We start from the raw sequence: 26,176 nt of genomic DNA on the forward strand, positions 1-26,176 counted from the left end.
ATAAATAGTTTGTAGAAAAGGGGAGGTTGTTGTTCTAGTACAAAAGAGATGGTCATCAGTATCCAAAATAGAGTTAAAAAATGGGGGGTGGGGGGCAGCCAGGATAGATACAGTGTTCAAAATTCAAGTTAGACTTCTTTGGAAGCGAAAAGCCCTGAGTAGGAGGGTGAGGGCCGATGGATGTTTCTCCTTTCTCTGATATTATTGACAACTATTATTTGTTGTGATGGGTGTCAAGATTATAAAAAATAATTACTATAATACTTTGTAAACGTGGGAGTAGAGTCGATTCCACATGGACGGTATTAAGTCGATTTCTTTAAAAGAAAAAAAAAATAGTTGGGGGGGAGATTTGATGTTAGAGAGGAATAATTAAAGAAAAAAGCTAAAATGAACTAGAAAACAATTAAAATTACGAGGTGAAGATATGAGAGGGGACTTTTTCGGTTAAGGTTAGATTCATGCTTGATTCTGTGAGTTGATCATCAATACAAATATAACACTTGTATAAACAAATAAATCAGTTATGGTCATTGATACGACCAAATGACCTCACATTTTCTTACCTTTTCGTCAATCAAGGTACGACTGTTGGCTAGATCCCTAATTAACATACAACTTTGAAAACGTCCACAAGATTTTATTTAACAACATTAAGAATTAGAAAGGTCTGATTCTAATTAACAAATTCCTACGAGGATAATTCGTTTAAATTTGATCATGCATTCTCCACAACATAACTAACTACTTTGACATAATTAATTATGCTAAGTTGCTACTAAGTATTGAACTAAACAAACAATTAAACGGATTTGTAAAGTTCAATTAGCTAAGCAAACCTTCTTGATAATGAACAACTCGCCGAATTATTCATAAATCAAATGTTTGTAACAAAAGGCACAGAGAAATAACATGAATACTTATTTAACAAGTGTAAAAAGTGCAGATTAGATCTCACAACAATTTACGAATCAAACAATCACCATAACCTTAACAAAAAAAATAATGAATTTAGCCGAACATATTAATGGAAGAACACATTAAGATGTAAAATTCCATTAACCGTATGCAACAAATTAACAATAAAGAAAGAGTATGAAGATAAAATTACTATCAAATTCAAAGTGTTCTCTTCAATTCAAAGTGTGTTTGACAAATAGAGAGACCCCCCTATTTATAATAAAAGCCTCCTATGAATCTAGACATAGGAGGGGTTAAGTACATGATTGGTTCATAAAATCTCAACAAATCATCATCCTTTCCAAAATTCAGCAAATCATTCCTTTTTTCTCTTGTGAAAATCACGTCTTTCTTTTCTTCATCCGTGTTGACCAAATCACTAAGCATGGGCACGTTTAGGAAGAATAAATCACTAGAAAATCATGACGACACTATATATGAGTTACTAATTATATTTTTTTGTTACTAATTATTTCTTTTTGAAAATAATTTTTGCAAAATAATAGTAATTATTAAAATCATGAAATTTATTATTAGGACAAAATAAATATTCTTGTCATTACATATATATATATAATTAGTGACAATATAAAATAGTCACTTGATTGCTTTTTGTTACTAATCTTCTATTTATTTGTAGTGACCAACTAAGAAGTTTCTTTCAAGAAGATTGCAATTCCCGAGGAGATGGCAATATCGATATGTAGGAATTAATTTTCGAAATTTAGTTTAGCATATTTTAATTCTTTTTTTACCAGAAAAATGTATGTGTCTGGCACATAATCTTTATAATTCAGATGAATTATCAAATTTTTAAGGGTTACATGACTTAATTGTAAAAATCAATTCCCGCAAAATCAAAATTGTCAGCCCCATATTACAAGACAAGAATTACAAATTTTTCCTAACAACTTATATTCCTTGCTTAAGGTTCCACTATTTTTAGTTCACATGGAGAAAATAAATTAATAGTACTTTGAGAAATAGAGTCTTAAAAATGTGTTTTTTAAGCTCCACAAATCAACATGCAGAAATAAATGAATAAAGTTTATAGTTTAAAAATTAGAGCTATAAAAATATGATTTCAAATGTGAAGACAAAATTATAACTTTCTATAAGAAAAGTTTATGTAATTCCTATAGTGAAAATTAGAATTTTGTATAGTTAATTACCCTATTTTTTATTGCAATTGAATTACCATAATTTTTTCATGACACAAAATAACTCACTAACCACACTCCACATCTTTAAATATCTGCTGCCATCTCCACTTCTTTCCCACTCGGCATATTCAGCATATGTATAGTTGGGGGAAAAGAAGAATGGACGCCTTCTTACCCTATGCAATTCCTCTTCTTCTTCTTCTTCTTCCTCTGTCGACTCTCTATCTCATCTCATTTATGCGTAAAAAGGGCTCCGGCAACAAGAATCTACCGCCGGGCACGAGGGGCTGGCCGGTGTTGGGAGAAAACATGGAGTTGGCCCTGTTAGGCCAGCAGAAATTCGTCAAGAATAGGATGGAAAAATACTCACCGGATGTGTTCCAAACCTCTTTGTTCGGAGAGAGAATGGCAGTATTCTGCGGTGCGCAAGGAAACAAGTTCCTTTTCACGAATGACAACAAACTTCTTACCTCCTGGTCTCCAAAAACAATGACGAAGACCTTTCTTTTCACAGAATTCGTGGATAGTAGTAACTTGAAACAAGTTACGGCCGTCAGACGTAGTTTTCAGTACGACATTCTCAAGCCCGAATCCCTGAAACAGTACATACCGGTTATGGATGCTCTGGCTCGTGAGCATATGGATCGTGAATGGACCCCAAATGCGCTAGTGAATGTTGTCCCCTTGTCAAAGAAATACACCTTTGATCTGGCATGCAAATTGTTTCTGGATGTGGTGGATGTGGAGGACATAAAGAGGTTATCTGATCCCTTTTCTCTTGCGACGCAAGGAATGTTGGGTGTGCCTATAAACTTGCCAGGCATGGCTTACAATCGTGCCATCAGAGGTGGTAAAATGATCCGCAAAGAGCTGATAAGGATCATCAACGAGAGGAGGAAGAAGCTGTTGGAGAAGAAGGAGACCAGGCATCAAGATTTACTATCAAAGATGCTACTTGTGACAGATGAAAACGGCCAGTTTTATAGTGAAATGGAGATTTCTAACAACATTGTTGGCTTTCTAGTGGCTAGCTTCGACGCCACAAGCTCAGCAGTCAGTTCTGTCATAAATTACCTTGCACACCTTCCTCACATATATGAACAAGTTTTGAAAGGTAACTCTAACAGACTCATCTCTGCTCATAGCCTGATACGCTCTTGTAAAATGGTATTAAGATTTCAAGTTTGAGATATGATCAATTTAAGTGAAACAAACCTATTTCAGAACAAATGGAGATTGCAAAATCAAAAGGGCCTGATGAGCTATTGACATGGGAAGATATACAGAAAATGAAGTACTCCTGGAACGTTGCACGTGAATCGCTCAGGTTAGGGCCTTCTTCACAAGGAGGTTTCAGAGAGACCACAACAGAGTTCACCTATGCTGGTTTCACCATCCCTAAGGGATGGAAGGTACTTAAACATATTCAAAACCTGACCTTTCTATCCCACATCAATAATTTGCTTAATTTCAAATGCTGGATTTACAGACGCATTGGACAGTCCATTCATCGCACAGGAATCCTGAATACTTCCCAGAACCGGAAAAGTTTGATCCATCTAGATTTGATGGAAGTGGACCACCTCCTTACACGTTCGTGCCGTTTGGTGGAGGCCCCAGAATGTGCCCCGGAAGAGAGTATGCTAAGCTTGAAATTCTGGTTTTCATGCACAATGTGGTGAGGAGGTTCAAACTTGAAAAGGCAATCCCAAATGAGCCAGTAGACGGACTTGCAGTCCACCTCCAGCCTCATGAAAACTAAGGCTGTTCCCATAAATGCAACATTTCTTTCCAGCTATTTGCTCAATAATATGTAATATGTATGAGATTAAAATGGAATAATAGAAAAACAAGTTTGAGAAATTGCTGAAATTTGTTTTGTATTGAGAACAGGGTGTCTTGTTGAAATTCCATAATCTTTTTTTCTTTTTTGGAGTAGAAATTTGATTGTCCACAATAATCTCTACAATATAATGTGAATTCTTTTTGCTCTTCATGTAATTTTAGAAATATTTTAACTTGTAATTTTGAAAAGCAATTTTCAATATTAAATTATTATAAAGTAAATAAATGAATACTTAATTCAGACTATTGCTCTGGTCTGATTTTTGTTGGATGATTCCTTTTACGGCCCATCATTGACTTTTTCTCCATTCTCTCTCTCTCTGCAAAACCATCTTGAAGAGAGGGAAAAACACTCAAACAAGTTTACTTGCTCTCTCCAATCTCTGGGGTTTTAATTCTAACGTCTCATATTCACCCTATGCTTCTCTGGAGTTCTGCAATTCAATCAATTGCCCATCAATTTAAATCCCCATTTTATCAGCTCAAATTTCCCCCGTTCTCAATGCCTGCACACACTCCCTGATCCGCCTTCTCATGAATGCCGCTTCTTCCTGTGTCGGGAATTTCCTTGATTTTTGCGCTCATTTAGTGCCCCTCATCCTCAATGCTATTAATTCATCGGTAGCAGCAACAGCAGAAGCAATGAGCCAACCGCAACAACCAATTTTTGTTTGTTATTCTTATTGCAGTTAACGTCAAAATCGTGCGGTTCTCATCGCTTCCTAATAGTTTATTGGTAATCTTTGTTGAAGTCATCGGCATCGTTTGCCTCGTTGATTTTTATGGCCGCGCCACGGAACTTGGTGGTGGAGACTGGTGGCTGGCTGTTGGATAGGGATGAGGAGAAGAATGCTGAGTCTCCCTCGGAGAAGAAGCTTAAGGCGGAGAAATTTCCTCTTTCGCCGTGGGAATTCACGGCGGCTCTGGGTGTGTTTTTGGTGTTTTCTACTGGGCTATTGTGCATTTACCTTACCATGCCTGCCGCGGAGTACGCGATGCTAAAGCTGCCTCGGACACTCGCGGATCTTCGCTTGCTCAAGTAAAAGCTCTATTGTTTTCAAGCATTTGGTTTTCGATTCTCGGATTTTGATGAGATCAATTGATTAGTTTTTCTATTTTCTAGTGGGAGGGAGGGGTACAAGATTTGCCTTTTTTCTGTTAGTCTTTTGATTATAACTATTATCTTATCTTTGCTATTCTGTGTTCTCCTTTGCAATTGTTTATCTAAAATTTATTATTTGAAGAAATGAAATTAGATTTTGACGTGCCTGGGATAAAAAGCTGTTAACTTTCTTCGCCGGGTCTTAAGCTTTTGGGGTTATGAGACAGAAGCATTTAGCTATAGGTTCTATTTGGGAGCAGAACTCGAATCATCATGATGAGTTCTCTGTCTTATTTGGTCCTCTGGGTATGCATGATTGCATGTTTTGATGACCAAGTACATTTAGAAATAATGTATAACATGAGTAATTAAATTCCCTGGATGTCAAGAGTTTGACTGTATAGATTGGTATGCAATGTTGGGTAGCAGGACTGATTGCATGATTCATTGTTGTTTACTGATGGACATAGATCCTTACATCTTTATTGGAGTGGACGAAGATAAGTAACAACATGCTAATGCAATAAGGTTCTGTTGAACTGAGTTGAGTTGTGCTAGAATCATTCTCATCAAGGCTAACTCTACTTTTCTGTTTTTCACTTGGGTAGTGGGATTTTTTAGTTTGATGTCTTCTCTGTCAAACTTTTTGGAAATCAAGGATTCCTGGTTGTCTAATGTCTCCTCTGTTTACTGATTTTCACTTTTCCATATGCTCCAGGGATCATCTTGCAACTTATGCTCGAGTATACCCTGCGAAGTTCATTTTGGGTTACTGTTCAACGTACATATTCATGCAGACATTCATGATTCCTGGGACAATTTTCATGTCCTTACTAGCTGGAGCTCTCTTTGGTGTTGCCAGAGGTCTTTTCTTGGTTGTCTTCAATGCTACAGCAGGTGCATCATCCTGCTACTTTTTGTCTAAACTGATTGGCAGGCCTATTGTTAACTGGTTATGGCCCGAAAAACTGAGATATTTTCAGGCCGAGGTATGTTGCTCTTGAGTTTACTATATATATATATATATATATATATATTTCAACACTTTAAAACTACTGTGTTTTGTTTTAGCTGCCTCAGTTATCTGAGTATTATTGATTTCAGATAGCAAAGCGGAGAGAGAAATTGCTCAATTACATGCTCTTTCTGAGAGTTACTCCGACATTGCCAAACCTGTTTATCAATTTGGCATCACCAATTGTGGATATACCATTTCATATTTTCTTTCTGGCAACTGTTATTGGTCTGATTCCAGCCTCCTATATTACTGTTAGAGTAAGACATCCTTCTTTGTGTTAACAACCTTTTTAATCACATATGTTTCCTTTTAGTAAACTTACCAAATACTGGACTAAGGAGTTCATGTTGCACTGCTGCTGCTACCTTTTTAATTTGTTTGGCAATTTTGTGCACTTGACATGATTTTTCCCTCTGTTAGGCTGGGCTTGCTCTTGGTGATTTGAGGTCAGTCAAAGATCTATATGATTTTAAGACCTTGGCCATACTTTTCCTCATTGGCTCTGTTTTACTATTCCCAACACTTTTGAAGAGGAAACGGGTATATGAGTAGAGCCCTTGGTAGAATCCCTCCCATCTTTATGGAGAAGGGGACTGGTAAGATGATTTTCTGCCATGATTCAGGGTACGGTACAGGACTTAATTCTCCTTCGGTTGAAAAACAAGTGAGTGTATGAGCTGTTATTTGTACCTCTAGGTCATCGTGTGGCAGAATCTTGAATTTATACTGATATAGGAAAATTCACAGGCCAGAAATGTTTAATTTGTACTGATTTGAGAGTCAAAATTAAGCAAATAGATATGATAGACTTTGATTGAAGTATTACTTTATGGTGCTGAAAGGTGAAACCTCATCTAATAATATGTCCTCGCAAGGTGCAAAATGTGATGTATTACACTGAGATCATTCACACGTTTGGAAGCCGGAGGAAAAAGAGAAAGTAATGCTCTGTAGATCCAACTCTTTTCTGCCAGGAAATGTTCGGTTATTTTAATTATTCAGTTTTACTTTTCCATCATGCTCTATTATTACTTTACTTAAGCTTCAGAGTTAAATGCAGTATGTGATGTATTAACGTAAACTTTCACAAGTCTTGGTAGAGCCATCAAATTAGGTCCTCAGACTAAATGCAGGTGTATTGTGGCATCAAGAATCAGTTCACTGAATGAAATGTTGTCTATGCCTTTCTGAATGGATAGTTACCATGAAATACAGCGAGTTTGCAGTCGCACTCAAAACTCAAATTCTGTGGAATGTTTCTCACCATATACAACATAATCTCTCAAAAAAAAAAGCTATATGTTCAAGTTGTTGACTATAATGGTGCTTATTCTTATCCTTGTAATGGACTGAGAACGAAAATGTCAAGAATCCAAATCCAACTGCAACTTAGGAAGTTCTCATGTACTTCATATGATGGGGAAAACGTTTTGTCCGTTTAATGAATGGTGAAATCTGTATGTGTCCAATGTTTCTACGTTAGTTCGTGTTTTCATACAATCACCTTTCTGGGTATAATTGATTTTCCAATGTACGCCTCGGTTATTGATCCCAGCAGCAGCAGCAGCAGCAGCAGTTTATCCTTGAATCATCCCTCAACACCAGAATTTCCAGTAATTGTCACACAGCTCACCATCACAACCGCAACAACTTCGTCTCGTTTGGGCTCCGCTGCCACCTCGATAACAGGGTCGCTTGCTTTCCAATTTCTGGCTCGATCAATGAAACTGGAGCCTCTGTATTAGTAGATTTTGCAATTAAACAGTATGTGGGTTTTTTGTGTGAGTTGAGAAGAGAGAGAGTTGAAGAGCGATGAAAGACTTGTTCTTGAGAGAGAAAGTGGGTCGGACTTTGATAGCCACAGAGTTTTGGCATTGTTGCGTATGAGAATTAAATGTCCGGAGTCTGGTTTTTTTCAAATTTTCTTTGATTCTATGTATGTCACAACCACACGTCTTGTATTCATCTCATTTAATAAATAACCGTCTACATAAATGTAGTTAATTAATTTCAGGGGGTAAATTGATTTTTTTTACCGTCTTTTAAATGCATAAATAGGCCCTCAAATCATTGGAAGAGTGAAGTTTTAGGTGGAATTAAAGAAGAAAGATTTGTACCTTGACATGGATCATGTGTTGGGAGTGTGCTTGGATTACTTACTCCTAGTTTATTTTCCATTACATATATAATTCGAATGTGAAACAAATAACAACCACTTTACATTGAGCATATAGGTATAAAGACAATACAAAAGCTCAGGAAATCTGTGGGGGCATGATGTTTTAACATAATGAACAGATGCTCCATGCATTCATATTACTACAATCAACCAACAACTTCGTTAGATAGAATTGTCTAAATATACATGTAATGTAAAAGAGTAAGCAGTGAGTAGCAACATGCTCTGCCAAATTAAATAACTTAGGATTATTGAAGTCAAAATTTGATGTTTTCTCTCCATTCTAGCTTGGACCGAAGAACCTCCTACAGGTTAGAAACTGTACAAAAGCTGGCCTCCATCTTAATCTTCCATTTTTGTTTTACCTTGCAGGGCATCTGCCAAGTTAAAGTTCAAGTTTCCTCTCTGGGTTCTGCATGCAAGCGCTGGATTACCCTTCCTCATCATTGCAGCGAACTCCCCATAGTCTATTCGCCCGTCCTGTCACAATTACTAGTTTTAGTATCAAAATATTCGAGCATTGAACTTCTAGCGTATGATAAATATTCAGTTGAAACTTGGAAATAGAGAAGGCTTACATTGTCCGTATCAGCTTCTTTGATCATGTCATCAAGATGAGCTTCTGCAATGCCGAAATCTTTGCAAGCCTGTTGAAGTTCATCAATGGTGATGTAGCCACTGCCATCCTTATCAAAGAAAGAGAAAGCAGCGGCTAAATTTTCCTCTCGTTCAATCTTGTTCATATGTAAGGTTGCAGCAAGGAATTCTCCATAGTCTATGGTCCCATTGTTGTCCACATCAGCCTGCACAAAATTCATTCACTTATTCCTATCATTTTATTGTAAGTTGAGAGTTTAGGTTGTGTTAAAGAACAAATAAATGTACCGCTTCCATTAGTGTTTTGATCTCTGATTCTGTTAGTTCAGAGCCTACTCTTTTCAAACCTTGTTTTAGTTCATCAAATGTTATTGCACCGCTGTTGTCTGTATCTATCATTCTGAACAACTGTTTCAATCCACCTATCTCTTCTTCTGAAAGTCTTTCTGCTATGACCTGCAGAAAATCAGTTTTTTAAACAATTCAAGAAATGTAACTAAGTCAGGAAGTTGATCCGATGGATATTTACACGTAGAGCCATCTTTTTAAGTTTGTTCATGGCTGAAAACTGCTTTAGCCGCGACAAGACTGCTGATCCCAAGGGTATATCTGGGGCAACCGTGTCATCCACAATCCAAGGATGACCTATTATTACAAATCCAATTTTCACCCAGATGAATAATGGCAGTATTTTGACAAGAACAGAATTTTATACGACTCACATAAGACTTGATGAGCAGAAAGCCGTCTTCCCGGGTTTCTATCAAGCATCTTTTGCACGAGATCCTTTGCACTGTCTGAAATGTGAGGCCATGGTTCAGAATCAAGATCTAATTTTCCATCCAAAATCTGTCTGAAGATGCCATTATCCGTCTCTGCAAGTTTAGAATTTGGGTGGAGAAGGGATTCAGAAGAGGAGAAAACAATGAAACTGCTCATACGTTCTGCAAGAAAGTTGAGTTCAAAGGCTTATTCACCTGCCCAAAAAGGTGGAACCCCACATAGTAATATGTATAGGATAACACCGGCACTCCATACATCGGCTTCAGGTCCATAAAATTTGTGCAGCACCTCAGGGGCAACATAGTAAGGACTTCCAACGACATCAGAAAGATACTGTCCTGCAGAGGGAGAGTGAGTAAAAGAAGGGTTAATGAAAATCAAACGAATGATGTAAATGAATGCATTTTGTTTCTGGAAGTTGGCTGCTTCAACCATTTTTATCTTCTCCATCTCCAGTTTCTTCTTTTACCCCTTTTAAGCATTCTAAATGGGTTTCTGAAGAAGGCAAATCTTCAACCTCAATTCTCTATTTTGCTTCTTTAACCGTATCTAAGTTCCATTGTAATGAGAAGTTGCATTAGGACATCAGAGGATTCTAAAGATGGATGATGATGATGAAAGTAAAATTAGTTTGTTGACATGATCAGGATAATCAGTGAAAAGAATAATCAGCCAGAGTCAGCACTTGCAAAAAAAAGAGAAAAACCATCACAAGCATACCATCTCGTAATCTCTGCAAAACGAAGAATTTCAATCAAACAACAAAAGAATTCTTCAAAAATCCACATTCGTATACGGGAAAACAGACAAAAACAGAATCCAATGATCAACGTACCAGGTTTAAAGAAAACGGACAAACCAAAATCCGTTGCCTTGAGCCTTGCATCCTCATCCGGGGTATCGAAAAGGAAATTCTCGGGCTTGAGATCTCTATGCATGACGCCTAAAGAATGGCAAGCCTCCACCACCCCAACAATGGTTTTCATGAGGTGAGCTGCCTTTTTCTCCGTGTAATGCCCCCTCTGCACAATCCTGTCGAAAAGCTCGCCGCCAGCACATAATTCCATGACCAAATGAACAAACAGGTTGTCCTCATAAGTCCCTTTGATCCTGACAACGGTGGGATGCTCGGACAAATGGTGCATTATCTGAACCTCCCTCCACACGTCCTCATAATCTTCCCGGCATAAAAGCTTGCGCTTTGAGATAGATTTGCATGCGTATTCGGTGCCGGTGCCCTTCTCAATGCAATGGAAGGTTGTCCCGAACTGGCCTTGACCCAATTTCTTGCCCAAAGTGTAATGGTCTCGGAGTCTGGGGGTTTGATGAGGAAGGACTGTATATGAAGGCTTGGATGATGATCCTGAAAGTCTCCTCATCTCTTAATCTCTCTTTTCTCACCTTTCTTCAATCCAACTTTCTTCAAGAACGTATTTTTATAATTACAAACTCAATTATTACTTAAAAATATTGGATGAATAAAAATTATTAAAAAAAATATTTGTGAAAATAGAAAAATGGGAAGGTGAAGAGGTAGAAATATGAAAATTAATGAATTAATTGTAAAAAGTTTATTGTACACACTAATGATATAAAGGAGCCTTTTGTAAATAATTGTAGCCGAATACATCATTATTTAAATTTGTTTGGATTATTATCAAATTTGGCATTTGAATTGGGTTTGGTTACTATTCCTAAAACACAAAGCATATATCAACTATCGTTTTAATTTTAATAAACAATTGCAACATACTCAAATTTAAATCAACTTGAGTAGGAGGCGATACCATCCAAAATAATCTGCTAAGGTATGAAAAGCTACATGTGGTACGATTTAATCATTTCAAGATACCATATTTACGACCAACGAGGAACATAGCAGATGTGTTTACCCTTGACTAGGATTTTTGTGGAAGTGAAGAATTAGATAGTTGTAATAATCTGCTACAAGTGCGAGTAGAGGAGGTTGGTGCCCTGGGACACATGCATCATAATAACTCAGTTAACACTTTTTATCACAAATTATCATTGCACCACGGTTTACCGTTTCCTTTTCTTGTTTGGTTAAGGTAATTGTATTAAAACGCAGAAGAAACAGACTATATTAGATCATTACAATGGTGGTATGTATTAACTGTGTTATACACACAGTTAGGAAATGTCTCACAAATCGCGCCTAGTAGCGGATTTTATTTACATAAAAGATACCCACTTATTTAGATGAGGCATCCGACGTACACAGGAAGTTGTCCACAAGGCATAAAGAGACAGTGAAGAGGTAGGATATTAGTAAAGCATTAGTCTTTCAAACGTTGATACTCGCACCTCTACCTCGTCCACCACCATGCAGCTGCACGCTCTGACTTGCAACAACCTGGAGCACACCAGGTTGTTCTGACAGAAGAAAACATTGATCGATCAGTCATCTGAACACGGAATATGTCATAATCTATGGTAATAACTGTTAGATTGAAACTACATGCATACAGTAGTAGCTTAGTTAATTGAATAACATGGTCCGCCATGGATATTAGAAGGGAACCACAAAAGAAGATCAACACCTTGAGTAAATAGATGTTGTCAACTCTTCTTAACACAACAACGATATTACAGTATCCACATAGGTGTATGAACTGAAAAACTAATGACCATCAGTCTTTTTCCTCACGCCATTTGTTGACAAGCATCTGCCGCAATGTTTAACGCCACAAGATAAAACTTTTCATACCCCCATCAGTCTCTAATGGGAAATTATCTAAGGATTCAATAAGTCCGGACATGATAACTATATGTAAAAGTTTTCAAATAATGCTGTCTACGACCGCCATCATCCACTTCACTCTTTCTTCACTCCCCTTGGATTTGGAAAGTATTGATTGATTAGATCATTCCAAGTGAATTAGTTGTAATAACTTCTTGGGGATGCGTACAAAAAGCAAAAGCAATGACAAGGGATCGCAGTACCATGAATGCAAAAACCACATAGGGTAAGAAGGGATCAAAACCAAAGCATAAATGATTGTTGTCAGTCTTCCAACTTCTAGTATATGCATCACTATGCGTTCCAATATACAGGTCTTGTTAGAATGACTTCTACCACATAAAAGCAACAAGTAAAGGCCAGCCCTAAAAACTACTACTAAAAGGCAAAAGATCAGAGCAACAAGTATTTCCAATAGTTTCCAATTTTAGATAGAATTATGAATAACCATTACAAACACAAGTACGGCAAATGGCTCTTATCCAAGACAAATTTCCAAATGTGAAAAGTCGAATTTACTTTGTTTTCAAGAGGAAAGCAATCAATCCAAAGTTATAAATTAATTGTGGTTTCATTACACAAGATCAAGACAATTAAAACAAGAAAAAGATCATAAGCAAAATAAAAATACTATTAATAATTAACCATCAATACTTACTTGAAATGGCAGAGACTTGCTCAGGAGTCAGCTTAGCAGAAAAGCCACTGGCAGCATGCTTGTAGCTGTACAGCAGAGCCTTCTTTGCAGCATCCTCACTATTCACCCAGAAACAGAATTGTTAAACCATAAAAAATTCAAACAATTTCATCCAATCCTATTTCAGCTACTACCATTTGCAACCAATTCATCAAAGATTTTCAAACAATCTCATCGAATCCCATTTCAGCCACTAACAGTTGCAACCAATTCATAAGAAATTCAAACAATTTAAATCCAATCCCAATTAACTATTTTAATCCGCACTTTGGAACAATATATTAAAAAATTTCAAGCGACCCACCAAATTCAAGTCCATAATTGCACAAAATCATCACATTTAACCAATTTCATCCCAGTCAAATCCGCGAACCCACACACTAGTTTCTTTTCCCCTTTACAGGGATAAATTGAAACTTTTATTTTTTTTGTCTAACACGCAAGTTTCTCCAGAAAAAAAGTTGTAATTAAAAGAAATAGCAAGGAAAGAAATAAAAGAAGAAAACAATATTGACCTTCCAAGAACAGAGGAGAGGGTCTTGATATGATAGGCTTCTGGGTCCTGGTCATGAGGTCTTTCGGTATAAATAATGTGAACTTGGGCGTCAGATGATGATGATGAGTCTTCCGCCATTGATGGGATCAAGAGCAATAAGAGAAGTAGTATAATTGTGGGGAAAAAGTTGTTGGTCTGCATCTCCTCTTTCTCGTCTTGATGGAGATATAAAAGGGTAGGGTTTGGGTTTGGGGTTGGGGTTGGGGTTGGGGATGCCAATTTTTCTGTGTATCTTATGCGTTAAGGACCGTGTCCGTGTGTGTTGTCGTTTCCTTTGGTATCACAGACAGCATTGAATTGATGGAACCAAGTTTATTATATTTCTTCCGCTGACTTTTCATACCTTGTTGCAACTATTTTATTGCCTGCTGTGCCGCCCCTGCAATTTGGAATTTTTCCTTTTGTCTTATATATTCTACTCAATCGCGATGAAACCCAGAACCACCAACACCAAGATGCAGATGCTTGCTTTCTCATTTACCTTCTTTACCCTATCCACAATAATATAATTAATTTATTAAATTGATTAGAGCAGTTTTAGGTTGAAAGTAATTTCAAAAACCCAAAATTGTTAGACTCGCTGATTTTTATTTAAAAAAACACCCTTCAATACTTAAGTTAATTCGAGGTTGAAATCAAATATTAAATATTGGTGTGAAAATAATAATTAACGTCATGGAATGAAATATTAAGTGTTGGTATGAAAGCAACAATTGATGTACTAATGAATGAAACGAGGCAAAATTATATTTTTATAATTAATTAGTCGTGTAATTAGCACTTTTCGTCATATAATTTTATTGGTTTACATTTCTAATTATTTCTTAACGAATTTAGTCTTGCGCTTCACGCATTTTGGTCATTTTTTGATAGTTGTAATCCTACTTTTATAATTTTGATCCACTGTTGAATTTTTCGGCTCCGGAATGCCAAGTCTTAACTTTATTTTTTGTTTTACTTCCTCTAAACAATTCTTGCCTGTCCTATATCAACTAACTTAACTGTTGGTTATACTCTGGAACACATGATACGTACATAAAAATGATGGAAGGGATTTGAGGCAGAAATAAAACATGAGAAAGTAAGGAAAAGGTGTGAACATTTTTATTTGCAACAATGAAAATGGAGAAATTGGTGTGAATAGGATATATATATATATATATATATATATTACATTATAATTAAGTTGAAAATAAAAAAGTTTAGGAATGAATGGGGGCAGGTTGGTATGGGGCGTCGCGGTTGAGCCAGTACTTAATTTCTTTAAGCACATACGTCACCTCAGCTTGCTCTGCATATGTTATAATTACAAGTGAATGTAATTAATACAAAAATTCATTTATATTAATATTAATTTGATGAATAGATGGATGGGATGAGTAAATACTTTTGAGGCGGGAGGCTTCCTCACCACTCAGCTTAGCAGCAAAACCAGACACTATTCCGTATGAGTAGACCAGAGCTTCTTTCGCTGCCTTCACACTTTCATTTGCATTTACGTACACAAATTATTCATTAATATTAATGCTATACATACTTACATTATATATATATATAAATATGTACTGCAGATATTGAAAAAAAAATAAATTAAAAAGCAATTAATTACCTGCCTAGGACTGGGGTTAAAAATTTGATGTAGTAAGTGTGGGGGTCAATTCCATGGGGTGGTTTGTCGGAAATATAAACGATGTAGACTTGTTCCGAGGATGATGATGACAATGGCGTAGGTGTAGGTGCAGGAGAATGAGAAGGGGGAATTCGTGCTTGTGTGTTTGTGAACATAAAATTGATTGATGGTAAAACCACCAAACACCACAAAATTAGGCTTCCTTGCTGCATTTTTATTCTTGTAATAATGGTTATAATTGGGATGGATGTTTGTTGGTAAATGAATATACACACACATATATATAGTCTCAAGGGGCTGTTTCCGTTTCCTTATTCCTCCCCCTCTCAATTTATGTAGGTTTTTAATGTAGGAGGCAGCGTTATCTCTATGTAATTAATTAATAAATGAGATATTTAAACCAAATTTGAGTGAATAAATATTTTAGTTAAATGAATGCGTATGTGCTGACACCCACACCCTTATCACAATCTCTCTTTTCACATCATCTAATCTACATTAAAGCTAAACTGGCATGGCCTGTTCAAAAAAACATGCAAGCACCTACACTATATAATTTTATTTCCAACATAATCACATGTATCAACGATTCAACCTGCCTGCAGTTGGGATTTTATCCATATGTCATATAATAATATTCCATGATATCATTTAGTTCATTAGGATTCACGCTCTAATTCTCCTTAGACCCATATACGCCAGTAGTCGGTATCCTATAAACATGATGAACAATATCCCCACACACACTGCCGCTGGTGTTTGTCCTCGGATGTCTTGATTGATGAAGCTGCAGGTGGCGGCTGATGTATCTAATTGTCCCCCCAGCCCCGATGATGAGCAACCCAGCACTGACGAAATGCTTTTCCCTTCTCCGTATTGAACTTTGATAAGAAGTCTATAGGTGTAAAATGTGGTGGAAATATACTTTATCCATGACATGAAAGATGCTACTTTGTGCACATAGTACCCTCCTGTCAAAACAAATGCCAGCATTGTGACAGTGACCACAGTTGAAGCCTTCTTGGCATCCATGATCAGAGCACCAAGTGCAAGCCCCAGCCCCTGAGACACCAGCACGTACCCCAACACCACCATCAGTGTCAATACAAATGCTGAGAGTTGGGGTTTTAGTCCCGTCATCCAATACGTTACGGCGAGGAAAGTGGTTGGGAGGATAAGCTCCATGGGCAGGTCTCCTGTGATCCGGGCCATGAAATAGGATGATAATGTGTACATACCCGATGCACGTTCCTTGATGAAGATGGCTCGGTCTTGAGGAAATGTGAATACTGCATTGAAGGAAGGGAAGACGCCCCAGAAGATGGAGATGAAGAATAGAAGGCCAAGGCGGTCCTGGATGTCCCGATAATCAGAATGCCACCACATGAAACCGGCTAGTAATGAGGCCACCATCACTTGGAAAACTCTCAATGAGTTGAAGGTTTCGTGCTTTCTCTCCTTGAGGTTTCTTTGGAGTAGAATGATGAACTGATTGAACCACGAGGAAACATCACTGTCCCAGGATTTGTAATGTTTGCTTGTAGCATTATTGGCGGCTGTGATTATTGGAGTTTCTTCTGGAAACATCATCCTCATGGGGGCGTCCATGCAAGCCGCTTTTACCTTGGGTGCAAGAAGATTGTCGTAAGATGATACGAGGGCTTGCCTCACATTAGGCTTCTCTTTATCACTTGTACCGTCAACTTGACATACGCCTGCGGCATTCATTCAGAAATCTTAGAACAATGCATGCAGCTTAAAGTGTAATTGTGGTTCTCGATTAAGTTAAAAGCTAGCCCACAAGCTTAATTAATTAAAAGTAATATCACTCAGCAAACAAGGTGGTCCATGTCACAAGAAACACATGATTAAGCAATATATATATATATATATAGGATAGTGAAAGCATAAAGGAGATCAAAGTAAAGCATTACTATGTATAGATAATGATGTCAGATGTGTATCAGATCTTAGTAACTGATGAGTGCACAATGTTGGTGGGAGGTGGGATTCCAGTCATCAACTCAACATATATATATATATATAATGGAAATGCATTTGGGCCACCTTCTCCACTTCTTTCACTATCTACTAATCAAATCATCAAAAGGTATTGAATTGGTGGAAGGAGAGAGGAACTCATCTCCTCACCACCTTTCAAGTGATTAACATGCATCATGTTTTACCTCTTCTTTCTAATCGTCAAATGTTTTTTGTCCAAGGATACAAGAATTTTTGCTGCATAAACACGTGGAGTAGTGGGGTCTTTGGGGTCCTACGCTAGCAAGCATTATGTTGTCAGCTTTCTCATCATAATCCAACTTACAATGATTCCGTCCAACAACAAATTATTATTTTTATTCAAGTCTTCTAAAACCAACTAATTCAACAGATTAACAGCTCAAAATGCTCTCCCATCATTTATATATTCTTTTAGCAATAAACTTGAAAAACAATTAATTTATGATTTGAGTAATGAATAATATTATTAATACTGAACTACTCATATATACATGCATGGGAGGGTACTAACGTTGGAAAATAATCATATATAGAATAAAATAAAAATAAAGAAAACAAATGCAACTTTAATTTGTTACACCACCAACCCTTGCATCCTTAATTATTTCCTTCCTACCTACTATCTATTCAAATCAAATTATAATTATATATCATTCTATCACCATTTTATCTTTCATATTTTTTTTTTCAATTTTGTTGAAGATGTCTTTTAATCTTTTAATTAGATTTTATTTTGGTCTTATATCTTTTTAATTTTTGTGGTTTCAGTTTTTTGCCCCAATTTACTCAAGGGCGAATTTCGGTAAAAAAAAAATTGACTGAAATTGTAAAAATTAAAAAGATGACAAAAAAGGAAACTAGAATAACAAAAATTAAAAAGATGTTGAACCAGAATGCTAGTTCAGAAAATTAAAGAATAAAAATATCAAATAATTTAAATTATGGAACCAAAACGCATTTAAGCTCATAAAACACATATGTTAAATGCATTAATCTACAATTTACCAAAATTAGTAATAACTCCCATGTCAATTTTAAGTAGGGACATCATTTAATTTAATAATAATAAAAAATAGATTAATTAGTAGAGTAAGAAAAGTGAAATAGTTGTTTTATGGAAGAAATGAAAAAAGAGAGAGGTAGGCAGGTAGCAATACCATTAGCGAGATCAAGCAAGAAATCAGCGGGATTCATGGGAAAACTTGGCCAGAACCCGATGCTCTCAAAGTACCCCATCGCCTCGCTCCCTTTACCCAAGTAAATACACCTCCCCTCCGACAACACCAACAATTCATCAAATATCTGGTAAACACGGCTCGATGGCTGATGCACCGACATCACCACCGTCTTCCCCTTCGCCGCCAGTCCCCCCAGCGTCGCTACCAGCCTGTACGCCGCCGTCGCGTCCAGCCCCGAAGTGGGCTCATCCAGAATCAACAAACTCGGGTCTACCAACATCTCATGCCCTATGCTTACTCTTTTTCTTTCCCCTCCGGAAACCCCTCGAATGAAGCTGTTGCCGATGATCGTGTCCGCGCATTTCGCCAAACCTAATTCAGAAATGACAGATTCCGCGATGGCTAACTTTTGATTTTTGGGCACTGAACTTGGAAGCCTCAGCAAGGAGCAGAAGACGAGAGTTTCTCGGACTGTTAGATGTGGATAGAACACATCATCTTGTGACACAAAACCGGTTTTTTTCTGAATGGATTTTGTTAACTTGCGATTGTTAAAGAGGATAGTTCCAGTAAGTCCGTGGGCGTGGTGAAGACGGCCGGAGAGCGCGTTGAGCAGCGTCGATTTGCCACTTCCGGAGGGCCCCAGGACAGCTAAGACTTTCCCGGGTTCCGCCACGCCGGTGATGCCGTTCAAGATGGTCCGTTCTTGAAGATGGTGGATTGTGGGATTCTCCACGTCGGAAGACGGCCAGGCGAACATGTTGGTGGTTGTGTCATGCAGCTGCTTAAGTCTGAAAGACACATCCACGAACTGCATTCCCAGACCACGAAAACAGATATAAACAAACTAAAAAGCTGAATTAAGCTTCGGAACTAGAAATAGTTTTTTAAGTTTGTTAAAAATGTGGATATGTTACCATGAGGGTGACTGGAGAAGAAGAGTGATTGAGGTGATGATGAGGAGAGCAGTGTTTGGAGTTATCATCAAGCGCAGGCGCAGAGACGGAGAGAGGAGCTTCGCCATAAACAAGCATTGCTTTGTTTTGTTGGTGTGTTGTCACCTTTTTGCTCTCTTTCTTTTGCTGTAGAAGAAAAAATGAGCTGCAGAGGAAAGGATAGGTATTGCATAAAAGTGAATAGAAAAAGTACTGGACGTCAGAGAAAGTAAAAGGGGAGGAAAAGGACTGGGACGCAATGGATTATGGACCTCTACTTCTTCCTCCACCTCTTGCTTCGCTAATTCCCATTCCCAACTCTATTTATTCAATTCTTTTTATTTACCCCAATTAAGTGATTATATATGATTGTTTGTTCTAATTTTGTAAAAATTTCACAAGTTTATTTTGAAAAAAGTTCTTGTAAGAAAATTTTTAAGTTCTTTTACGATTGACATAAGATGCTCACCTAAATCTTGTAAAGTTTTTTTACCACTAATATGAGATCGATGCTCACCTAAATCAATCATATTCTAAATAGTAATACATTTGCGATGTCTACTTAATTGTGTCTGGATTATATAGTAATCATGTAATACAACCAATTTGAATTTGGTGGTTGAACCTAATTAATTAATTCCGATTAGACTTTTCCCTATCCATTCGATTTTAAGCCACAAACTTGCTGGTTTAGGCAGAGACCAGAGACCGCTCGTAGTCATATCCTCGCAACGTGCGTTAAACCCATTTGTCTCTTTTGCAGCTCTAATCTTAAATTGGAACGTAGGTCACCAGCTCAATCCAATTTAAAATAAGTTAAATGATTTGTGAATTTCATAAAAATATTGATGATATTAATCATGTCAAGCCCCAAATAATACATTATTGTAAGACTAAATATTAATTATTGAAAAATTTTAATTGTTAATTAAATTATGAGCTGAAATATGAATACATAAAAAGCTCTAGAAAATAAATTCAAACATTATAAAATAATTGGGGTTAAATTGTATAATTTTAAAAGAATAGGGATCAAATTATAAATTATTAACAATTATTAAAAATTATTAAAAAATAATATTATATATATATATATATATATAAGAAAGGTAGGCATATTTAAAACACATATATATATTACACACACCACACACATTTACACACATGGATTGCGCAGCGAAACAGGTATAAAAGAAATTCTAGATTTTAATTTATATTCATTTATATTATTTAATTAGTTCATTTAGTAAATGTGATTCATATTGGTTGATATACTCTTTAATCAAAATACTTTATGAGTTTGACTATTTAAATTAGTGCCATGTTAAATATCACGTTTGATATAAAAATGTTATTGTGATTAATTAAATTACTAAATTTAATTATTATTGTAGTTAATTTAATCAATTCCATCGGGTCTATTCACCAAATAGTTAATTATAAATATTAGTGTTTAATTAAATTTTATATATAATAATGAGAAATTGATAGGAAATTTATAGAAATATTCAGAAATTATATTTAAAAAGTATTAGAAAACTTTATTTCGGAAATATTATATTTATTAAACAAAAATATGATATTCTCGTAATAACTCAATTTAGAAATATTATAAAAAACGGTAGTTATAAAAAACATGAGGGGTTCAAGTAAATGAAATCTTATAGGTTGGTTGATAAATTAAATATATACCTAGGATGTTTAGAAAGTATAGTTAGTTAGAAAATAACGGAACGAAGATTTGTATCTCGATAAGAATAAAATATTAAAAAATATTGAAAATTATGCAAAAAAATATTTAATATTCTATTTAGAAATTACATTATTTTCAATATATTGATTATATAAAATATAACTTATTATAGGATTCGGGAATAAAATAGAGATTGAACAACTCCTTATTTACTAGTAAAGTGTTGTAAGATCGAGATAAGTAAATAATTAATATTATCTATAAATATTTTATTTCTTTGTGAGTTACTTTTATATAAATTTGTGACTCGTGTTGAAACTGATTTGTCTAGAAATATGTGAGTGGTGGTTGATATAATTTGAGTGATTATATTATGAACGTGAGATGAGGAAATGCACTAAAATATTCCATTGTTATATGATGTGTTGTTGGTGCTGAAAATAAAAATATATCATTATATAGTTTTACATCACTAGCTACTTACAAGAATAGTGATATGTGAAAACGAAAGAGTGTGAATACCCTTGATGTTGTTGAATAGTCCTCCGAATTTGAGGGGGGTCCTCTAATTGCACCTCAAGTCTAAAGGGGATCCTCCAACTACAAAAGACTCTCCACCAAATCTGGAGGGGATTAAGCATTATCAAATAATTTTGACGTTATGTTCTCCCAAATTCATGATCTTCTTCAATTAACTTATAGTTGCTTATAAATAAAAAACTCCGCCAATAAAAGAAAAGATGTTTTGATATTTTTACACTTTGAGCTCTCATTTTGATTCAATATCAATCTGTCTGTCTTCTGTACATAATAACATCGCCATTTTCACGTTTTCATTTCCATATATAATGTAATAGACATATGTTGTGGTTGAGAAGGCGAAAATGGAACATGAAAGCAAGTGTGATTTGCACAAATGCAATGAACTAAGAAAGTGAGAGAGGTGTAGAGTCCAATTGCAAGAGGAAGATAGAATGAGGTATCATATATTAGGTTCAATGCATAGAAACATCCAATTCCAAATAAGTTGGAGGGGCTATACATTTGATATTTAGGGTCCACATGTTGGTTCGGAAATGAATAATTGTGTGAAGTTGGATGATATATCTACACAGAGAGAGATGGAGGTGGCTGTTACCCATAAGGAAAGTAATGTATATGGATTCGACATTTGTCCGTGTAAGGCAGGGCAGGGCATCATCGTTTCAGATTTATCCACTTTAAATTTTTGAAAAATGTATAATCGTTTGTAAACCCTGAAACTCAGTGCATATCATGCTCTGGGTTGCCCCACTTAACTTAATCTAAACTTGGTTTGTTCCCACAGAATGGATCAATTCAAAGATCACACACATATATGACCGCATCACTTTTTAGTTTTTCATTATTCATTCCTTAAGTATGCATCAACATCATTTCTCTCTCTTCTCTCTCTCTATATATATCAATTTGAAGAAATTAGTTGTGATGACACGTTGTTTTTGTACTCATATTATTAATAATTCTTTTTATATTTTAAAATATATTATATATAAAAATCAATACATTTAACTTCCAAAATAAAAAAAAACTTAAAATTAATATAGATAATACATGATTATGTTAATATTTTAATTAATAATTCAATATAACTATTCACAACTAGCAAATTACAAATGCAAATGAAATGAATTTTAGTGACAATAAATTGTTATAAACTCAAACAAGTAAAATAAAAACTCACACCTTGGATACAACTTAAATTTAAAACTCCAAATTTATAGAGTTGTGAGATTTCAATTTTAATTATTACGCTAAAATCTCATCGATAGATATTTATACGATCGGAAGTTGGTTTGAGAATAATCTTTTTATAATATTAGAAAATGATTAGTGGCAAAACAGACAAAGTTTATAATAGTTGAAAATTGAATGACAAGGATATAAATCAATCGAAAATGTTGGGCCGTTTCAATTATTAGTTTCATCACGGGAGATCCAATCTTTGTCACATAATTCGCTAGCCAACGAACGTCGACATTTACCAAGTATTACTCACATGAACATTAGCCAAACATGGAACATCTATCTATTACAAGGAAGGAAGGAAGGAACAAACAAACACACAAACAGGAATTATATACTATGCCAGCTCATGCCCTTGTTATTTACATCAGATAGTATATGGATTATAACCGAAACAAGAATGTAAGACAAAAACATCATCACCAGTCATCAAAAGAGAAAACACACCTGGACAACAACACCTGATCACGAGTCCAACAATTTTCAAGTTAACTCTCCAAATGGCTGCATGCCCACCCCACCCCACCCCACAATTTGCAAAATATATTTGGTTACTCTGTTATGGAGTCAAGTACTGATTCTCAACTAATCAGCTACCTCAATGTTCAATAATTCTTATAACTATATATTAAAAAAAAAAAAAGGATGGTGCGGGGGGGCCAAGGTGAATCAAACAGAAAAGCCATCACGTGCACGTTAGCACTTGGCCACGGGAGGGGCTTACATATTTTGCCTACGTCTGCTCTTCCAACTTTACATCATCTTAATCAAAGTCTTTTTTTATTTTTGTGTTTTTATAACCACATGAAATTCGTAATTATATTAATTATTTGTTCATTCAAAAGCAAGACAACATATATAATTTTATTTTTTTTAATTTAAAACTCTTATCACTATTGCGACAAAACATTGAATTGGAATAAATATTTTCAGCTAATAATTCAATATATATACATATGTGTGTGTAAAATAACATGATTGGAATTAATGAAATTGGTCGGAAGAGTATAGTATAAGAGAATTGTTAGCTATATTTAATCACATGCACCACAAAAAGTTTCAAGTGTTCTGATATGCCATAAATATTACAACTTGTATCTTAAGCTTATTAATTAGATATTAATATATATGAAAAAGTAGACGTGACATTATAATCAATGAAGTCTTATTCAAGAACTCAACATTTTATAAATTCCTTGGTCCGAAAAATTAATAATTATCGATTCAAACACAAAATTATGGTAAACAAAGAGAAATAAGAAACTCGTTCGAAATTTGGTCCCTTTTTGTTTATTATGTTTAAAAGAAATGAGATAGGAAGATAATTATTAAATATATGTAAGTTAATATATAATTTAGTAATTCAAAGTCCCCTAATGTAATTAAATTACCCTGAAATCGAGTGGTTAGTAGCACAGCAAGTCACGTCGCTGCAATGTTCCCCAACTACTCTCAATCATCAATAATGCATATATGGGTATGCCACAATAATTAATTAAATATCAACATCAATTATTGCTAATTACCCATTCTGCCCCCTCTTCATTTCCATTGGTATAATTTTCACTTTACATTTTTAACCAAAGTTGTAACCTTTAAATAAATATATAACAAGAACAAGCATCTTGCACACATACATATAAAGGCACAAGAGCACAAAATAGAGTTGCCTCCTCATCAAGAGCAATGCCTTTTACACCTCTACAATATAACAATGTTCACACTCACACCCCAAAGCAGGAGATGAAAGAAACCCCTTACTCCCCCCCAATTCTCCGGCCGTCTGCAGCTCGCCGGACACCGTCATTTTCGTCGTCATCTCGATCGAATTCTTGGGATTCATCCTTGGAGTTGTCATCATTCTCCTTCAACGAGGAATCCCCTCCATATAGCCCCAGCACTCCACTCAAATTCAAAGGCATCCCATTCTCTTGGGAGCAAATCCCCGGAATCCCCAAGCACCAGCAAGCTGGATTCAAGAAGAAGGAATCCTCCTCCGCCCATCTCCTCCCCTTGCCGCCTGCCGGAAACTCCAATTCCTCCACCAAGAAACTGCAAAATCAACAAGACATCTCTCCCAAGAATAAGTACCACACCAGTACTAGATTCCAAAGAGATCCATTCTTGGCAGCACTAATGGAATGTTCCAAGGATGATGATGATGATGATGGTACAATTTGGAAGGGCAGCTCCAAGATTAGCAGGAGTTTAAGTGATAGGTTTGGGATTGGGTTCATAAACATGTCGGCTTCTTGCAAGAGAACTTGTACAGTTTCAGAATCCATTGTTTATCTCCCAAGTAGACCAACCCCACATTACCTTCTTCATCGTCGTTCCAGGCCAGCTAATTCATCATCATCGCCTCATGGTAGCACCATTAGTATCCTATAGATAAGTTTTAATTATTTACTTCAATAATGTAATTTTCTGTGGTATTTTTTTCACTTGTTTTAATTGTTCAAGTACTGTTGGGGGGCTGTCTATGGATTTATAGGACAAGCCAAGCTGTGCCAAGATCATGTTGTAGTAAGGTAAATCTATTAAATTAATCTGTGTTTGATTATTACAACTAAGACAATTAGTGCTTAATTAATTAATTTTTTTTTTTTTTGGTAATGCATGAATTGACCGTATCTAATTAATGTAACTAAAACTGGGAGGGTATATATACGATCAGTGTCCTTTCTGGATATCATGTGATGTTATAGTTAGGGGGTATGAGTAGAGCTTACAAAAGCCCATGTGATGAGAATGATACAGCTCAAATTAATTAAATTGGGTCATAAATCACATTACTGAAAATTAATTACTTAGCTGGTGCAAGGCTAGGACAGTAGGACTTAATGGTCACAGTCAAAGTGAAAATTTTAGTAATAATAATTACTTGGAGCATCCATCTATAGCTTTGGACTTTTCTCATGATAGAGGTTGGTATTCCATTAACTATGTATGTATATATATATATATATATATATGTCAATTAAGTTGAGTTTCTTTGGGTATAGGTTAGGACGCGGATTATATATATAATATGTAGGCTCCCCCTTTAACTTAATTAATTAGTTGCAGCGTTTATTAATTATGAGGCTACAAAAGGAAAAAGAAAAAGGTGTGGTGAGTTAATTTGATTAATTAAAGTTTCAATTCTTTGGAATAGTTAGATCAACAACATCTTTTAGCATGATTCTTTAGGATAAATTAGAAAAGTCTCCCATGAAATTTATTATTATTACAAATATTTTCTCTTTGTTTGAAAAATTATAAATACTCTT

The 26,176-nt window shown here is 35.7% G+C and overlaps 6 protein-coding genes across 11 annotated transcripts; 3 read left to right on the forward strand and 3 right to left on the reverse strand.

Annotated features, from left to right (window-relative positions):
• The first annotated feature begins 2,246 nt into the window (after positions 1-2,246).
• Positions 2,247-4,001, forward strand: LOC105159533 (beta-amyrin 6-beta-monooxygenase-like). The gene is made up of 3 exons (XM_011076627.3): positions 2,247-3,237; positions 3,348-3,535; positions 3,613-4,001. Exons 1-3 carry the CDS (start codon positions 2,259-2,261, stop codon positions 3,883-3,885), a joined length of 1,440 nt encoding a protein of 479 aa, XP_011074929.3. The 5' UTR covers positions 2,247-2,258; the 3' UTR covers positions 3,886-4,001.
• A 231-nt stretch (positions 4,002-4,232) lies between these two features.
• Positions 4,233-8,096, forward strand: LOC105159535 (putative membrane protein At4g09580). Of its 6 annotated transcripts, none has more exons than XR_016064590.1 (5): positions 4,233-5,007; positions 5,789-6,059; positions 6,175-6,345; positions 6,509-6,712; positions 7,647-7,784. XR_016064590.1 is itself a non-coding variant. In XM_020692941.2 (5 exons), the coding sequence occupies exons 1-4, from the start codon at positions 4,751-4,753 to the stop codon at positions 6,638-6,640; spliced, it is 831 nt and encodes a 276-aa protein (XP_020548600.1). In that variant the 5' UTR covers positions 4,233-4,750; the 3' UTR covers positions 6,641-6,684; positions 7,647-7,787. The 6 variants fall into 6 exon arrangements, 5 of the variants coding, with proteins under 5 accessions (XP_020548600.1, XP_020548599.1, XP_011074933.1 ...); XM_020692941.2 differs by having other exon boundaries at positions 6,509-6,684; positions 7,647-7,787; XM_020692940.2 differs by having other exon boundaries at positions 6,509-6,684; positions 7,644-7,784.
• A 189-nt stretch (positions 8,097-8,285) lies between these two features.
• On the reverse strand, positions 8,286-11,584 carry LOC105159534 (calcium-dependent protein kinase 11). Its single transcript, XM_011076630.3, has 7 exons — positions 10,483-11,584; positions 9,842-9,985; positions 9,587-9,739; positions 9,394-9,509; positions 9,153-9,320; positions 8,846-9,070; positions 8,286-8,747 (listed from the first exon to the last, which is right to left on the reverse strand). Exons 1-7 carry the CDS (start codon positions 11,024-11,026, stop codon positions 8,610-8,612), a joined length of 1,488 nt encoding a protein of 495 aa, XP_011074932.1. The 5' UTR covers positions 11,027-11,584; the 3' UTR covers positions 8,286-8,609.
• A 136-nt stretch (positions 11,585-11,720) lies between these two features.
• LOC105159536 (subtilisin-like protease SBT3.17) lies at positions 11,721-13,955 on the reverse strand. The gene is made up of 3 exons (XM_011076634.3): positions 13,621-13,955; positions 13,067-13,164; positions 11,721-12,041 (listed from the first exon to the last, which is right to left on the reverse strand). Exons 1-3 carry the CDS (start codon positions 13,800-13,802, stop codon positions 11,953-11,955), a joined length of 369 nt encoding a protein of 122 aa, XP_011074936.1. The 5' UTR covers positions 13,803-13,955; the 3' UTR covers positions 11,721-11,952.
• A 1,730-nt stretch (positions 13,956-15,685) lies between these two features.
• On the reverse strand, positions 15,686-19,775 carry LOC105159537 (ABC transporter G family member 25). The gene is made up of 3 exons (XM_011076636.3): positions 19,409-19,775; positions 18,471-19,302; positions 15,686-17,006 (listed from the first exon to the last, which is right to left on the reverse strand). Exons 1-3 carry the CDS (start codon positions 19,523-19,525, stop codon positions 15,958-15,960), a joined length of 1,998 nt encoding a protein of 665 aa, XP_011074938.1. The 5' UTR covers positions 19,526-19,775; the 3' UTR covers positions 15,686-15,957.
• A 4,751-nt stretch (positions 19,776-24,526) lies between these two features.
• LOC105159538 (uncharacterized) lies at positions 24,527-25,453 on the forward strand. The gene has a single exon (XM_011076637.3). It carries the CDS (start codon positions 24,591-24,593, stop codon positions 25,293-25,295), a length of 705 nt encoding a protein of 234 aa, XP_011074939.2. The 5' UTR covers positions 24,527-24,590; the 3' UTR covers positions 25,296-25,453.
• The last annotated feature ends 723 nt before the right edge of the window (positions 25,454-26,176 follow it).

This window comes from Sesamum indicum, linkage group LG3, assembly GCF_026168435.1.
Source record: "Sesamum indicum cultivar Baizhima isolate 11 linkage group LG3, ASM2616843v1, whole genome shotgun sequence".
Taxonomy (NCBI): domain Eukaryota; kingdom Viridiplantae; phylum Streptophyta; class Magnoliopsida; order Lamiales; family Pedaliaceae; genus Sesamum; species Sesamum indicum.